The 18,368-nt window shown below is 37.7% G+C and overlaps 1 protein-coding gene across 1 annotated transcript; it reads right to left on the bottom strand.

Annotated features, from left to right (window-relative positions):
- Positions 1 to 870: 870 nt before the first annotated feature.
- Positions 871 to 17,776, bottom strand: LOC121391333. Its single transcript, XM_041522998.1, has 5 exons — positions 17,622 to 17,776; positions 8,713 to 9,139; positions 6,522 to 7,318; positions 3,702 to 3,771; positions 871 to 1,362 (listed from the first exon to the last, which is right to left on the bottom strand). The coding sequence occupies exons 2-5, from the start codon at positions 9,113 to 9,115 to the stop codon at positions 1,286 to 1,288; spliced, it is 1,347 nt and encodes a 448-aa protein (XP_041378932.1). The 5' UTR covers positions 9,116 to 9,139; positions 17,622 to 17,776; the 3' UTR covers positions 871 to 1,285.
- Positions 17,777 to 18,368: the final 592 nt, after the last annotated feature.

The raw sequence follows: 18,368 nt of genomic DNA on the forward strand, positions 1-18,368 counted from the left end.
TATCAGCCACCTGTCCACAACGGCCATTTTTCCTAGGTGCCCTGAGTGACCAATATATTCAGGTTCGAGTGTGTGTGTGAATATATATATATATATATATATATATATGTAGGGAATAACTGGTTACTGTCTTAAGATATCGGCTTTATCCTGCGAAGGTTAGAATGGCGAGGCATTCACCATTCGTCCTGAGCAGGATAAAGCCGATATCTTAAGACAGTAACCAGTTATTTCTTTTATCCTGCAATCCTACAGGGATATTCGGAAAATCGTTATTTATTCCAGCTTTGTGTACGCAAATCGAGTATTGGCAACCTAGCAAGGCTTTTGCCGTATGACGTCATGTAAGATACATGACGTCATTATTTGTAAGACACTAGCTACATTCTGTCACATTAAAAAAGCGTTTCTAAATTCTAATTCATAAATACATATACAAGTTTTGTATTGTTATCGCAAAACTAAAAGTTATTTGTATTTACTGTACTTCAACGAATGATTTAAAGAATATGTTTATTGAAAATCTACTCTGAAATACTCGAGTGGAGTCCGGCTTATGTCACGTGACCTATATTTTTGGTATACAGTGATTGCTGGATAAATATATATACCGTTACATCTTTTGTTACAACTTAAAGTTTCACGCTATGAGCGATCATCAGGTAACGTAACTGTCCTGTTATTACGTCATGAAGCAGTGACGTCACAACAGGCTATTCCTTTTCGGCTTAGCTTTGGTGGCTGTGTTAATCCATGTGGGTGGGTGTCAGCATTTGGATACAAGTTCATTTCTCTTGTTTAGCTACTTGGTCCCTATAACTTCCAGTTTTTCCTCAAGGCATAGATTGCACTGCCCCGTGCTTCTCTTTAAGTTGTTTACTTTCCTTATTACGTGCCACGTTATTGTGTACTCGGCGTTTTTTCTTTTTAGTTCCCAAATGTATTTCGACAGCTCTGTTTCCTTTTCGTATTTGCTGTGCATGAAGGACTTCTTGTGGTTGGCATACCTTTCTTTGAAGGATCCTCCTGTGAGACCTATGTATGTCTTGCTTGATGTGTTAGTGGTATGTACTGCAGCTTCATATATAACTGATTTAGTGAGGCAGTTTCCCTCAAGTGGGCAATCGTCCTTATTTCTGCAGTTGGGTTAGGGTTAGGGTTAGAACAAAAGTGAAAATATGATGGATGCAAATATTTTGAGTCCGCATCCAAATACACCTCCAAAAGTGTTTTTGTTTTCAGAATGTCATCACAAGTACTGTTGACAGTAAAACTATAAAACATATCAGAGTGTTAATTTATCCTTTAACCACTTGACACCATTGAGTAGTCCCTTGTTAACAACAACACTGGAATCTTTACCTGTTAATAAAAGAAAATACAGTTGAATGTTAGGCGGTCTGATTAAAGTCTGGTATCGCTTCCACGTCCGATTTAGTCACTGTTAATTTATCTGGCACAAGCCAGTGTTATTTCGTGCCCTCCCCGTTTTACGACAAGATCTTAGCGCTAAGATCACCTTGATAAAATTTTTTTTTTTGAAAAAGACGGTTAAATTGATGTTTTAACAATTATGTTGGTATCTAACTGCCACTCTCGTGGTATTCTCTATTTAGACACCGCAATAATCGGAGCTGCGATATTTCCCTGATACGGAGGTCTGTTATCTGCAGTCGCGTACCGCCTTTCCGAATACGTCGTGTTTAGTGTTTTGACAGGTCGATTGAAAGGTCATCAGGACACACGGCAGCCTTGATTTTAGTTAAAGCTACTGATGAACACCTATGGTAAAGTCGAAGTGATCAGTAAGATCGTATTTCATTTACTAGTAATATTAAAGGGACATTCTTGAGTTTGGTGCAATTTTAAAATGTTACTGACCAAGAAAGACTTTTTAACGATTGTAATTACATATCAAATATATTTTTCTGCATAAAATATTACTGGCTGTATATTAAACGCGTTTCTCATCGTTCTGATATTTGTAGTAGGTTAACTTTCATTTATTTCCTAATTTTTTTTGTTTTACAAAATCCAGTTTGGGCTTCTTACAAATATTAATACCACCAGAAACACATTGATTATACACACTGATATTCTAAATAAGAAAATATATTTAATATGTAAGTTTAATCGTAGAAATATTTTATTAGTTGGAAACATCTTATAATACAGCAAACTCAGGAATGTCCCTCTAATAGTTTCTTATACACCCACATAGGAGGGCAAACGTTGTAGATCATTTTGGTCTCCAACATACTTGGAAATTACATTTCAGACATACCTGGTTGCTCTACGGTGATCACCCGGTCGCCACAGCCAGGCCATCCAATAAAATAAGAACGGCCGAAATTGATGACTCTGTGACGTATAAGTTTTATCTGATACTGATTGCTTTATGATGCAACCTAATGGAAATATTTTTCCGGAATTTTCTGATATTTTCATAGTATGTGTGCAAACGATCTTTTCATTTAAAGTGCGCAAAAACGTCATTTTCATAAAAGTAATTTTAAACAGTGAAAAATGTCATGTTTGACATATTTGCAAAATGACGACACAAATGAGTATATCATTATTTATAAGTGAATTGGAAAACTTCCTCATAAAAAGACACACACACCAAAAAATCATCAACAAGTTCATAGAAAAAAACCCCATACACTTTATTAGCAAAAATTCCGGATATTTGATAGGAATTCTGGAATTCCGAGTATGTGATGAAAATTCCGGAAAGCTGGTCGGCCTGATGATGCATAAGTTAAACTGCACGCATGTTTGCCGTAATAGTCCAGGAACATTAGGGTTTAATCCGGAAATAAATAGTACATAGCTGATTTCCGGGTTAAACACTAATTTTGACCTAATGTTCCTGGACTATAAATAACTTTTAGTTGAAAAAGATGTTTAAATTTATTTGAAACCTGGTTTTTTTTTTCTTCAGGATATGTATATAAGAAATAGAATACTACACCACAGCATAATGCAAATCCCCAATCGAACACTGTATTGGGTGTACACTACCAAATCAAATCCCATAGACGACAATAGTAACATGTGGCTAAAACTCCCACCTGCAGGCTATCAATCGACATAAATGCCACGGATATAAATACTACCACCCCTCACCCTTAAAGTGAATCAGAAAAAAATGGGGGTCAAGCTGCTCATTTCTGAGATAATGGGTAGTGTCTATGACTACCCTAGGTCCGCACAAAATTCGAGTACTTTTTTTTTCTACAGGTACCTCATACATGTTTCAAGCACAAGGCACAGTGGTACTAGATGAAATAAAATTTCAGTAATAGATAATTAACGATATAAGTTACATAATAATTATATGATCATGCGCTAGTTTCGCTTTTTAAACTGGCCGTTTGTCCGTCACAACACTGCACGTGTCAACCGATTTTTAAATGCAATACAATGGCATGATTTGGCATCCCATGTTCAGCGCTGGAATTAAGATGCATAATGCTATTTTAATGCTATTTTACTTTATTCCTTAATCTCATCATCATCTGGTTTAAGTGTCGGGTACTCTGGTCCGGGTCGAGTTAGTCCAATATTTTGGACTCGTGGAGGCCCTACCCACTACCTACAAAATAGCAATAATTTTTATTTCAATGAATTAAAAACATTTAAGCGGAACCTGTGGTGATTTTCAGAGCAGACCTACGGTATCTTGCAAACTGACTTACCATCTGTGGTTGTTTGTTGACTCTGGGATAAAGAATGGAAGATTCTATGTTCTTCGATCTCATCCTCACTCTGAAAAGGACAAAATTGTAGTTAGGGGGCTAATAGAGCCACGGCCCCCTCCCTTCTGATGTATCATGTTTCAGAATTCATATGCGATCATCTACGATTTAAAAACCTACCAGTCATAGGCGTACGGGCTCCCATTTTTGTAGGGGAGTGGGGGCGGGGCAGGCCGATTTTTGCCGGAATTCAACGAAAATTCTCGAATCTGTATAACAACATTTATTTGTATTAGTAATACCGCTAAACTGCTAAATAAGGTTGTGAACGAATCGCTACACATTTTTATATGAATTACAACCAATATTGTGGGTAAACTGATGGAAATATATGATGAAAATGGTTCAGAAGAGCTAATTTTGCCATTTGCTCATTTTTATGATATTGTTTTTACGGTTGCTGCCCCCCCCCATACGCTTATTCTACCAGTGACAAGCTGTTCTAGCTGGACTCTCTATAAGTAGGCTACAGGCTTTTCTGTATAAACATTAAAACACAGAGAAACTGAAGTATTAGTACTGTTGTAACCTGCAAGTTAAAGTGATTGTGGTGACATCTGGATTAAACGGTTAAGCTGTATTTATAAACTTACTTCTTATTGTTTTTATTTTTCCGATAAATTTTAGTGAACCATCTGGATGTTACGTCGCTTAGAAACTATTTTGAAAACTAATAGAAATTGATAGCTTTATGACATATAAGTTAACCCGAAACTGACCGCTCTGTGATGCATAAGCGGACTTTCGTACACACCTGTAACCGGACGCGTAAGTCAGCTACAAGTGCAACGGCTGTAAATAACTTTTAGTCGAAAAAGATGTTAAAATTTGCTTAAAACCTGCTTGTTAGGTACATTTTAAAACAACTCGTTGTGAGATAAATGGTATCTAACGGCCACTCATGTATTATTCTCTATATACCAGCATAACAAATAAATGAAGGTCTTGTATAATTATCATTTTAAACATCATACCCAAAGAGACATCGAGTGCGTGTGTGTGTAGGCTTATGCTAAAGTTAAAGTTTGTTTTTGGTTAATGACACCACTAGAGCACACTGATTAAAACTACATTCGCTGGAATATTTTTATTATTTAAGCATATAGAACAGAAAATCCAATTACGTTTGGTGCATATATGACGCCGCACTCCGCATTGGTTTCACTACGCTGGCTTATCCAGGTCAAAAACAAAGCCATGATTTTGAAAGTGGAACACTTTTGACAGGCTCGTACCGATCTCGGTTTTCATTGGCTTATCACAAGTATAGATTTCTCCAACAAGAGATCACGTGAGATTTCGCAATTTTTGATCAAATTTATCTGTTTTGATTGAGGGGTCGTCTCATATCTCCAAAACATATTTATATCCATAAAGGTATGGTACAACGCCTTTCCAGGGGTCGGTGAGTGGGGGTTTCGCCTTGAAATTTTGACAGTGGCCAGCTGTTGGCATACGCGTTACATGTAAGGGGGTGTTACTAATTACGTAACGCTCTAGGGGTAGAGGAAGAGGGTACTGTGTTCGATTTACGTAACATTTTTCAAGACTATGTTATTTTTATTCATTACTTAGACCTAAAAAGGTGTTTTTTGGAAATGCGCGGTCAGTCTAGGATCGATCCCCATTGGCGGGTATACAAAAAGACCATGGTATGTGATATTCTGTCTGTGGGATGGTACATATAAACAATCCCTTGCTAAAAAAATAAGATGTAGTGGGTTTCCAAGGCGCATGTGCAGGGATTTCAGCGGGGTTGGGGTTATAGACTGTGTTAAGCGAAGTTTATATGGGGCCATGCTCCCCCGAAAAATACATTTCAAATTTGTTTAAGCTTGGGCAAGTAAGGGTTTCGACCCCTCCCCTTGCACCCGATTCCTTTCTAAGATTACATGTCAAAATTACCAAATGTTAGACATCCAACAGCAGATGGAAGGAAGGATAGGATATGTTTTATTTAACGACGCACTCAACACATTTTATTTACGGTTGTATGGGGTCAGATGATTATTAAATCAATATGCTTTATCTTTGATGTTCTTAAACACCCCCACCCCCCACCCGAACTTTACCCTTTCCAAAAGAAATAATATGTATTTGAATTTGTCGATTTTAACACGTAAAATTAAGAAGTGAAAACGTTCATTGTCTACTTTAGTATATTTTATTTTAAAAATATATACATGATTAATGTGTTAGTAGAACTTTCAAAGTTAAGTTCTACTAACACTTTATAAAATATCAATTCCGAAATAGGAAGGTACGACTGTCGATAATACGTTGTCAAGATCAAACCGGTTTTAACTACAGCGCAAGATTTCTCTTTTAATTTTTTGAGACGAACCCTACAATTTGAAATCGGCAAACGCACGTGTTAACTGAAACTGACAACAGGCTGTCGTTTGTGCTTTGCCGAGCTATGGCGGCACAGGCGACGAATCAAGCGTATATGTTTGACGATATCCGTTCATAGCGAACACACACGACTTTTTTAAAAGTGCATTTGAGCTTGTATTTCACATTTGTACATGATGTTATAATATGGTAACCAGATAATGTAACTTTAAATAATCATTGGTAATTTACACTTTCTCACTTTCCCATACACAGAACAGCACATACCGCGGCCTTTGATATACCAGTTGTGGGACACTGAAAAAAAGCTCAATCAGGGCATGGGTCCACCTCTGGGAAGTGCTCTACCGTGGGGACATGTGTGTGCTTACGTGCCTGCATAATTGTAAATCTAAAGACATATACCTCTGAAGAAGGTTCTCGATTTCCACTGGAATGTCCTTGACTGTTCTCACGATTTGTTGAAGAGCGATCTGTGTCTGGATTAGAAAACTTTGACTTCTGGACCCACACTCGTACCCACGGGTCTTCTGCTTTATTCCTGTAAAACAAAGGGGGTTCTAGACTCAGCTGTCGGCTTAAAGCCCAGACGTTCTGCAGCTGTTCCTGTTCCTCTTGTGTTTTGGGACAGTGACACTCTAGTCTGTTGGTCCTGGAGAAAAACTGATGCAGCAAGGAGTAGATTCTCGTGTTGGTCAGCATGACGGCTTTGAAAAACGTGTCTCTGACATGCTCACCACCTGGTTCGTAGTTCACAACTTGCAGCAACTGGGCCCACCTGACGCCCAATGGTATCGTCTTCGTCGTAAGCTCTCGGAACACTTCGGGCGTGATCGTGCCATATCTAAACATATAATCCGTAATTGTGCGAATATCTACTTCCGACTGCAATATACACACGGAACATGTTTGGATTCTGATAAAAGGTGCCTTTGCAGTTGATCTAATGCTGTCAAAGTGTTCGGCTAGAAAATCGTACGACTCCCGTAATGTGTCCAGAAAATGTTCGAAATGTTCTGGTGATTTTTTGCACAGACAGCACACAAGTTGTCTGACCCTGTCACTTCTGCGTTTTTCTCCTTTAATAGATTCTACATCGCTGACTGAAAGGACACGTTTGCTGATGAGCTGGCTTTCTATGTCCTTTGGCTCTAAGTTATCAATTAACGAACTGAAGCCTTGTCGCAGCGTGGAAATATGGTCTGAAGTAAATAACAACAATCAATCTGATTAAAATTATCTCTTCTGGGTTTGCCCTAGTAGATCTAACAGCATTGCAATTCAAATATCGACCAATTACACTTCGCCGTTTATAGCGTTATTCGGGAGCATACAAATTCTAAAAATCTCGGGCGAGACTACTAGTATTTATGTAATAGGCGAACTTGTTGGTCTATGTGCAGTAATAAACTCTGGATTGTATACTATTATAAACAGCTTTTATGGCTACACCATCATTTTATATAAAAAAATTTATATTGAAATTAGTTTCCGGCATACTTCGTAATTCACCCGAATCATTTCGTATACCCTCGGCATAATCCCGAATGTTTTCAAATCACTGGCATGATTTTGCAAGTAAGGTTTTGATTGGTCGAATGAAAGGTCAACTGGACATGAGCTCCAACGGGCTGCTGTTAGATCCACATGTAATAGTGAAGCTAATTTTAATTAGATTGAACAACAATATGAGTCCAATTGCAATAACGATAACAACAACAACAAAAAAAAAAATAGGACCGGTCTCAATGGTGCAGTGGTTCATGGGTATTGGGTTCGCACCTAGAGCGAGTTTTTACAGATCTGTGGAAAGCTAGATGTAAAGCCATTACACCAACTTGTGTCTTACTAACAAGTAACCCGTAACCTACTGTCCTGGACAGACACCTCAAATAGCTGACGATGTGCCCACGACAGCGTGCTTGAATCTTAACTGAATGTAAGCACGAAAGTAACTTGAAATGAACAAAAAATATGTCAAGAAAATTCAAAAGCTATATTTTTATTATGTCTTCGTGGAGGGACTCAGGGAAGGGCGGGAGATAGATTGAGAACAACTGGATGAGGGATGGAGATGGACAACTAGCTGAAACAAAGAAAGAGAAATAGTTGGAGCAAAAGTTAAACACATTGATTAATTAATCATCGGCTACTGGATGTCAAACATTTGATAATTCTGACACGTATTACTCACTGCATTTTTTTCATTAGCAATAAAGGATCTTTTATATGCACTTTCCCACAGACCAGAAAGTACACACCACATCCTGTGATCAATTGTGGTGCACTGGTTGTAACGAGACAAAAAAAACCAAGCAGCTGAATAGATCCACCGAGGGGGTTTGATCCCCCGATGCAAGCACCTCCGGCGAGCACTCGACCGACTAAGCTAAATCCCGCGCCCTGTTTGGAACAGTGATGGTATGTGTGTATGAGAGAGAGAGCGCAACAGAGGTAGGCAGATAGGGATATATAAACAGAGAAGATGAGATGGAAATTGAGACAGCATTAGATCGGGAGTGAGCGAGTGACAGAAAGACAGACATACAGACAGACAGAGATCTGTGAACTACTTCAACTGAATGAATTGTATTACCTTTTTCTGGTTGTAACGGCTGATCCAATACCTCAGTAAACCTCAGTTTTGATTTACTGATGGCGACGCCAGTCCTATACACGCCATCATGGGTGATTTTTAGATACTGGTGCATCTCTTTGACTTTAACTTCAGTCCCATGAAGACGAGAATCTACCTTCTCTAATTTGTCTAATAAGAGAAGTAGTAAGTCGTGGTCAGATACACTGTTTCCTAAGTCGTTTCCCTTCAGACGCATTTCCTCATTTGACGTAATCGTGTCATTATTTGCAGCTCTGGGTCCACCAGTGTCCTCAGATAATTGGGCGTAAGCAGCATCGCCATCCTTCACTGCACTATCTGATATTTGGGCACTAACAAGTTCGCCAGACTCCTGGTCATTCGGGTCTACTGCTGTTTCCATTGTGAAATGGATGGTGATTTGTGTCTGTTAATAGGTAGAGTATAATCAGATCATATTCTTTGACTAACAAGAACAGGTTGGGTTTTTTGTAAATGGACTTTTAATACTCTAATTTTGTTTACATTTAATCCCTTACGCAAATGTCATAGAGCTTAAATACAATGTCTTCAGTTAATTATGGTAACATTTAATGACTTTGTTGTGAAAGGAATATTATACAACTGATACTGATATAATTTAATTATTATACATGTAGTTGAGGTACCATAGAATCTACCCTATCAAATACCTGTTTCAAGCACAATCACCACCCTGACCTCAATCAAGGATGGATTTCTAATATACATGTATTGCCAGAAAGTCTTCATGACAAATGGGATTTTCAAAATCTCTAAAGATTTAAAATGATTCTATGCAGCAATATTTGTCTCAAGTCCTAACCACCACCCTTATAAAAATCTGGATATTTAATATATTGCCAGAAAGTGTTTTGGATAAATGAGATTACAAAAATATTTGAAATCATTCTGTCCCATTACAGATCCAATTCACCAGTTCACCACATTGCAAAATAATCGATTTTTAAACATTATTATAACTTCTATACATAATGTTTGCGATTGTAATTATAATGAATTATTTGAATGGATCGTTCAATGAAATTAATTATTTCATACTACTTCCTTTTTCTAATTCAACAATGGCTAAGAAAGGTGTGTGTCTGTGTGTGCGTGTGTGTATTTCATTCTTCTCTACACTGTAAGCCTACAGTTTATGAGAATAAAGGTCATTGTCATTGTCTTTATGATAGTCTCGAAGAATTACCACTTGGGTGTGCAAAATTTGACACAGTTATCTATGGATTCTGACACTGTTGGAGGTTCACATTGATAATCCACTGGGTGCCATCCTTGAGAAATTTGAAAAATCCAAGATGGTGGCCAAATCAGAGAACAAAGGACAACAATTTTTATTTCTACCCAATGGTTTTAGGAGCCAGGAAAGACACTGGTGCCATCATAATTGGTACCATCATAATTCAGGAGGGTGGGTAATGCGTTCACTAGATGCACGGTCGGTCTATGATCGATCCCCGTCGGTGGACCCATTGGGCTATTTCTCGTTCCAGCCAATGCTCCACAACTGGTGTAACAAAGGCTGTGGTATGTACTATCCTGTCTGTGGGATGGTGAACATAAAAGACAGCAGGTTTCTTCTCTCAGTATCTGTGTGGTCCTTAAGCATGTCTTACGCCATATAACCGTAAATAAAATACAAGATGGTTGCCAATATGGTGGTTCAAATGGAGAAAATTGCATATTGTTTGAAACAGAAAGGTAATTCTTGCATTTAACCCATGGTTTTAGGGATCAATGAACGTAGTTCAGTTCTTCTATACCTGTTAATTTTAATTTATTCAAGATGGCCACCAATATAAGTAATGAACTGAGGAAGATGGAACTGTTAAAAGTAACAGTCACTCAAAAGACTTGTTGGTTTAAATACAATGACCTACATGTAACTATGAAACACTATATTAAAGTGACCCTTTATTAGATTTTTTTTTCTCCTGAGTACTGTGTGTGTTGTTTAGTGAGTATGATAGAGTTTCGCCAGTTTGCAATGGAATTCAGTTTTAGCTGGTCTATTTCTTTTCTTTTTTTTACAATAATGGTATTTAACACTGGGAATAAAAAGCAAGTACTAGGCCACCTAAAATAATATTACATTGCAAATTAACAAAATTACATCATGCATACTACATCACGCACAACACTACCAAAGATCTTACATTCTATTGGCCAAGAAAAGGTCACTGTAAAATAATGTTACAATGCCTTTTACATCTGTCAATACATTCAACTGATTGGGTTCTTTCTCGTTTCAACCATTGCACCACAACTGGTCAAAGTCCATGGTATGTGCTTTCCTGTCTGTGGGAAAGTGCATATAAAATATCCCTTGCTGCATTAAGAAAAATGTAGCAGGTTTCCTTTGATGACTATACGAGTCAGAATTACCAAATGTTTGACATCCAGTAGCCTATGATTAATTAATCAATGTGCTCTAGTGGTGTCGTTAAACAAAACAAACTTCTTGTTTACATATGTCAAATTATTTTATTATTATTAATTGATTATATTAAACCCACAAGTTTTTTTTAATGACTGTGTTAATCATTTTACAAATATACAGTGGCACTTTATTTTTATCCTTAGGTACATTACCTGTATTGGTTGGCATTTTGAATTAATTAAAATTAACTTGTATAGAAGAACTGAACTACTTTCATCATATTCCATGACCCCTAAAACCATGGGTTAGATGCAAGAATTACATTTTACTTTTTTAGTACTGAATAATACGGAAGTTATTGTCATTTTCTCAATTTGGACCACCATATTACATGGCCCATTTACTTAAATCTGAATTTTGATAGCACCAGTGCCCTCCTTGGCTCCTAAAACCATTGGGTAAATGCAATAATTGTTGTTTATCTGTCAATTTATGAGCAAGCTATAGCCATTTCCCTGATTTGGCCACCATTTTGTCCACCATCTTGGATTTTTCTTCAAGGGTGCCCGGGTGGCACCTGGTAGATTATTGATTTGCACCAAGCTGTGCACATTTTGAACCCAAACTGGCATTTGGCTATTCACATATATATATTTTTTTAATTATAATAATAATAAAAAAATTTAAAAAAAATTCTTATATGGAAATCTGCCCTGATCATTTAGATAATGAATTAATCAATCATATATTTATTTAGTTGTTAGTGTCTATATAAGAAGGTGTTTACTTAGCTGAAATATATATCAGCTAACAAATAAGTAAATTAATATACCATATTTTGGGAAAAGTACCCTCGGTGGATGATCTTGTACCCCCAGTAGTTAGGTACTATAAAATCCACCCTATTGAACTCTTAAGTGTCTCATTTTCCTAGAACTATCCCTAGCACTGATAGTAAACATACAGTAAAGTTATTCACATATATATTTTTTAAAAATTAAATAAAAATAAAAAATGACAATAGTAATTTTTTATAATTCTGAAATCTACCTATATCATTTGGATATTGGATTAATCCACCATATACATATTTAATTATTAGTGTCTACATAAGAAGGTGTTTACTTAGATAAAATATATAATAGCTAACAAAGAAAGGAAATGTTTTATTTAACGATGCACTCAACACATTTTATTTATGGTAATATGGCATCAGACATATGGTTAAGGACCACACAGATATATAGAGAGATGAAACCTGCTGTCACCACTTCGTGGGCTACTCTTTTCGATTAGCAGCAAGGGATCTTTTATATGCACCATCCCACAGATGGTGGTACATACCACGGCCTTTGATATGCCAGTCGTGGTGCACTGGCTGGAACAAGAAATCAATAGCTAACAAATACATAAATTAATTTACCATATTAAGGAAAAAGTACCCTCGGTGGATGATAATGTACCCTCGCTAGTTAGGTACTATAAAATCCACCCTATTAAAATCTCAAGTGTCTCAATTTCATAGAACTATCCCTAGCACTGATAGTGTACATACAGTAAGGTTATTCACATATATTTAAAAAAAATTAAAAAAATTATAATAATAAAAATTTCTTATAATTTAGAAATCTACCCTGATCATTTAGATAATGGATTAATCAATCATATATTTATTTAGTTGTTAGTGTTTATATAAGAAGGTGTTTACTTAGCTGAAATATATATTGGCTAAAAAATAAGTAAATTAATATACCATATTTTGGGAAAAGTACCTTCGGTAGATGATCTTGTACCCTCAGTAGTTTGGTACCATAAAATCCACCCTATTGAAATCTTAAGTGTCTCGTTTTCCTAGAACTATCCCTAGTACTGATAGTAAACATAAAGTACGGTTATTCACAAATATTAAAAAATAATAATAATAAAAATAGAAGAAAATAATAATTGCTTATAATTTAAAAATCTACCCTTATTAGTTAGATAATGGATATACATATTTAATTATTAGTGTCTACATAAGGTGTTTACTTAGCTGAAATATACAATAGCTAACAAATACATAAATTAATATACTATATTAAGGAAAATGTACCCTCAGTGGATGATCTTGTACTGTCGGTGGTTACGGTACTCTAAAATCCAGCCTATTAAATTCTTAAGTGTCTCATTTTCCTACAACTATTCCTAGCATGGATAGGAAACATACAGTAAGGTTATTCACATACCTGGTATATTTTTACAAAAATAAAGGAAGGAAGGAAATGTTTTATTTAACGATGCACTCAACACATTTTTATTTCTGGCTATATGACGTCTGACATATGGTTAAGGACCACACAGATATAGAGAAAGGAAACCCTATGGGCTACTCTTTTCAATTAGCAGCAAGGGATCTTTTATATGCACCATCCCACAGACAGGATAGTACATACCACGGCCTTTGTTACACCAGTTGCGGAGCACTGGCTGGAACGAGAAATAGCCCAATGGGTCCACTGACGAGGATTGATCCCAGGCCAACCTCACATCAAGCGAATGCTTAGTCCACTGGACTATGTCCCACCCCACTTTTACAAAAATAGAAAATAAAAATTACAAATAAAAAATAACAAATTGTAAATATACCCTGATCATTTACATAATGGATTAATCCATCATATTCATATTTAATTTTCAGTGTCTGCATAAGAAGGCATTTATTTAGCTCAAATTAACATTGCATATAAAATGGAAAATCCACTCTGATAAAATTGAAATCTGAAGTTTATAATTTTTGCCAGAACTACCCCCAGCATATATAGTACATGTGCAGCTTTGGTGCAATCTAAAGCCCTGACATTAATCAAATATCATGTACCACATTACTTGGTCATTTAACCCCATTCCCATACCTTACCTGTAGGTAGTAGATAATAATTTAACCCACGATTATATTATTAATTTTTACATATATTGTATATATATATATATATATATATATATATATATATATATATATATACTACTCAAAAGAATTTAAGGGTCAGACGATATTTTCGACATTATTTTCTGAATGTCAATTATATTAGCTAGACCATAATGTCACGCATGGTATTGTTCCATTTTGACGAAAGTGGGTCTAAGCAACCCAGAAATGAATTAAAATCCACTGTCATTGACACTGTCGACTAGTTCTAATGGCGAAAACATGCTTACATTTGCACGTAAATTAGGGCGAAAGCGAAAGGTCTGCTAAGTGCCCATAACTCGCTTTTTCACAAAGCGCTTCATTTGCACGCTTTGCACGTGTATTCCATGTTCCCAATGCTGAATTTCTGTATTATTGGAGCTTGCGTTCGTGTACGGTGCACACTCCAAATTCGACAATGGTACGACTTCAACTGACTATCGAAGATCGAGGAAGGGCTATTGCTTGGCTTCAGGATGGCAATACGCAAAGAAATGTTGCTCTGAGACTTGGTGTCAGTCAGAGTGTCGTTGGCCGACTGTGGCAACGGTACCAAGCAACGAATTCTGTTCGAAATCGTCCACGTTCGGGAAGACCCCTAAGCACTACAAATAGAGAGAGAGACCGGCCTCGGTGGCGTCGTGGCAGGCCATCGGTCTACAGGCTGGTAGGTACTGGGTTCGGATCCCAGTCGTGGCATGGGATTTTTAATCCAGATACCGACTCCAAACCCTGAGTGAGTGCTCCGCAAGGCTCAATGGGTAGGTGTAAACCACTTGCACCGACCAGTGATCCATAACTGGTTCAACAAAGGCCATGGTTTGTGCTATCCTGCCTGTGGGAAGCGCAAATAAAAGATCCCTTGCTGCCTGTCGTAAAGAAGAGTAGCCTATGTGGCGACAGCGGGTTTCCTCTAAAAACAGTGTCAGAATGACCATATGTTTGACGTCCAATAGCCGATGATAAGATTAAAAATCAATGTGCTCTAGTGGCGTCGTTAAATAAAACAAACTTTACTTTACTTTTTACAAATAGAGAGGACCGCTACATCACCAATATGGCTCTACGTCAACGCACAACCACTGCACGCCGATTACGTGACAATCTGCGGACTGCGACTGGAACTCGAGTGTCTGATCAAACCATACGCAATTGTCTGAGAGCCAGTAATCTACGCTGCCGTCGCCAGGCTGTTCGACCACCACTCCTACCACGTCACAGAACGGCCAGACGTCACTGGTGCACACTTCATCTGCGGTGGCAACGTGTTCAGTGGGGTCGAGTGATGTTCACTGATGAGTCCAGGTTTTGTCTCCAATTCAACGACGGTCGGGTTCGTGTCTACAGACGTCCTGGGGAGCGCTTCGCTGACGTTAACGTTAGACAACGTCACCGGTTCGGTGGTGGCAGCGTCATGGTGTGGGGCGGCATCTCTATCCACCACAGGACCCCCCTCTATGTGGTGGATGGCAATCTGAATGGAATCCGCTATCTGAATGAGATTATCCGGCCGTTGGTTCTCCCAGGCCTTCAGCAGATTGGCGGCGGGGCAGTTCTGCAGGATGACAATGCCAGACCCCACCGCGCCAGGGTGGTAACGGACTTTCTCAGACAACAAGGTATCGCCAGGATGGATTGGCCAGCATATTCGCCTGACTTGGCCCCAATAGAGCACGCCTGGGACGAATTAGGCAGGAGAGTTCGGGATAACCATGCCCCTCCGGCCAACCTTCATGATCTGGGTCAACTTCTTATGGCAGAGTGACAGGCCATTCCCCAAGAGTTCTTCAGACGTCTGATCAACAGCATGAGGCAACGATGTGTCGAGTGTATTCGCGCCAGGGGTGGATTCACACACTATTAAACGAATGTTCTAATGTGTAAAATCCATGTTTGACAACCTTCAACTTTGACAGCATGTCATGTGACTTTCTTGTATACAGTGACGTTTATTTGTGGTTTTTTGTAAATATGGAACAATAAATAAAACATTTGGTGTAGTTTACATCATCAATCTAATACACTCTGAAACTTATTTGGTTATAAATTTTGACCCTTAAATTCTTTTGAGTAGTATATATATATTCATGTTTACATATCTGATACAAGCGTTAAAAAAAAAACCTATGCGATATATTATATTATTCACGTATTATTAATATTGTGTCACGTTTACAAACGATTAACTATGCAGCGTTGTTTGTAGTCCGATACATCTGTCATAAACTCAGTTGCTGAGTAGACGGCAGGTGTATCGGACTACGTAGGTAGTCAAAACATCGGAAGTACAGATCAGAAGAAAAACAAAAAAACACTGAAAAACGCTCAGTTATAAAACTGATTTGTATTACTTAATATTTTATTAAATGCTCGTTACAATAACACAGATCTATATTCGGCATAATTTACTAGGGAATTAGGCCTACTCGTTCATATTTATGTTTATTTCCCTGGGAATACATATCAGACTCGTTTGTGACATGGGGCGTGGCTTATGAAAAAGGGCGTAGCTTAAAATCGCATTTCGCGAGATGTTACGATTAAGTATTTCCGTAACTGGTCGGTTTTTTATTTTATTTAACGACGCCACTAGAGCACATTGATTTTTTATCTTATCACCGGCTATTGGACGTCAAACATATGGTCATTCTAACACTGTTTTTGTTTTAGAGGAAACCCGCTGTCGCCACATAGGCTCCTCTTTTATGACAGGCAGCAAGGGATCGTTTATTTGCGCTTCCCTCAGGCAGGATAGCACAAACCATGGCCTTTGTTGAACCAGTTATGGATCACTGGTCGGTGCAAGTCGTTTACATCTACCCATTGAGCCTTGCGGAGCACTCACTCAGTATTTGGAGTCGGTATCTGGATTAAAAATCCCATGCCTTGACTGGGATCCGAACCCAGTACCTACCAGCCTGTACACCGATGGCCTAACCACGACGCCACCGATGCCGTTTTATAATAAAGAATGTTAGTTAACCGATCACATACAAACTGGGATCACGCGGTCATCCCTTAACGTACATGAGGTTGTGGGAGAAACCTGGCATTGACATGTATGTATAGATGTATGGATATCTATATACTGTATGCAGTGGCGGATCCAGAAAATCCATTTAGGGGGGCCCAATGACATGAGGCGAAATGCTAAGGGAACTCTGGAGGGCGATTGTAAAAAAACTAAAATTAATACATAATAAAATATACAAATGTCGCAAATTTAGGGGGTACTGGACCTTAAACCAAACCACCCCCCCCCCCCCCCCCTAGATCCGCCTTTGGTATGTATATCGGGTTTCACCAGTTACTAGTAGTACATAAAAACAATGTATATATTAACGTACGGGAAAAGGGAATAAAAATGATTTTTGGCCTTACAAATTCTTTCATGCCAATGCTGGGACTCGAACCTATGTATGTGTGTATGTATGTGTGTGTGTGTTTGCGCGTGTTTACGTGCGTGTGTGTGTGGAGGGTGGGGTGGGCTTAAATTTAAGAAATATACTAGATACTTCAGCTTTAAATATTCAAAACACTAACCGAGACCGCAGCTTGAACACCTAAGATGTTTTCCTTCTTCCTGGTATAATAGGTAGGACGTTTTGTCTTGGGACGTCTTGTGAGTTATATAACACATGAAATACCTTTGGTAGCTTAAATCCTCTGCAGGTTATACATATTACGATACTTTTATGGTAAGAACATTTTAAAATATTGTCAAAACTTATTATTTTACTGGATAGTAGTAAATTACTATATCATGTGACTCCATATAACGGGATCGATGGGTAATTTTGTTGCTGTCACATGATTTCTATTTATGTACCGACATGTACGAAATACTTGAAACTTGAAACTTGATTACGGTACACTCAGGCCGTACAGTGGGTATTTACACTGACAAGATGACGACAGAAGTAAAATAGCGGTATACACAATAAATAAATGAGGAAGTAATTCAGTACACGGAAGGCGAAGCGTGTGTATCATACAGTATGTGTGCATGTTTGCGTAATTTAATGGAATCCATGAATTAATACATTTATTCACAAATGTTATTTTATTTAAGGTTTTAAATAGTATTAGTATTTAGAAGGGATGCAACTTGTTCTTTTATTAGACTACTTTAGTCCGTTCCGTAGGGAACGCTTTTTTTCATACTATGGAATTACTACAAGTTATTTATTTTTGAGCTGATTGATTTGTAAATTTTTGTTTTGTTATTCTTTTGGTTTTTTCAAAACACTTACTCTGCCGCAATACTCTGCCTTCCACCGAGTATTCGCT

The sequence above is a fragment of the Gigantopelta aegis genome, chromosome 3 (genome assembly GCF_016097555.1).
Source record: "Gigantopelta aegis isolate Gae_Host chromosome 3, Gae_host_genome, whole genome shotgun sequence".
NCBI lineage: Eukaryota > Metazoa > Mollusca > Gastropoda > Neomphalida > Peltospiridae > Gigantopelta > Gigantopelta aegis.

What these genes read in the sequence shown, in the direction of transcription:
- LOC121391333 (XM_041522998.1), bottom strand. Translation starts at nt 9,115, where the DNA reads ATGGAAACAGCAGTAGACCCGAATGACCAGGAGTCTGGCGAACTTGTT. An exon ending in GCCGTTACAACCAGAAAAAG is followed by an intron (nt 7,319 to 8,712) that starts GTAATACAATTC and finishes TATTTACTTCAG; the next exon opens with ACCATATTTCCACGCTGCGA. An exon ending in ATCGAGAACCTTCTTCAGAG is followed by an intron (nt 3,772 to 6,521) that starts GTATATGTCTTT and finishes TGTCCTTTTCAG; the next exon opens with AGTGAGGATGAGATCGAAGA.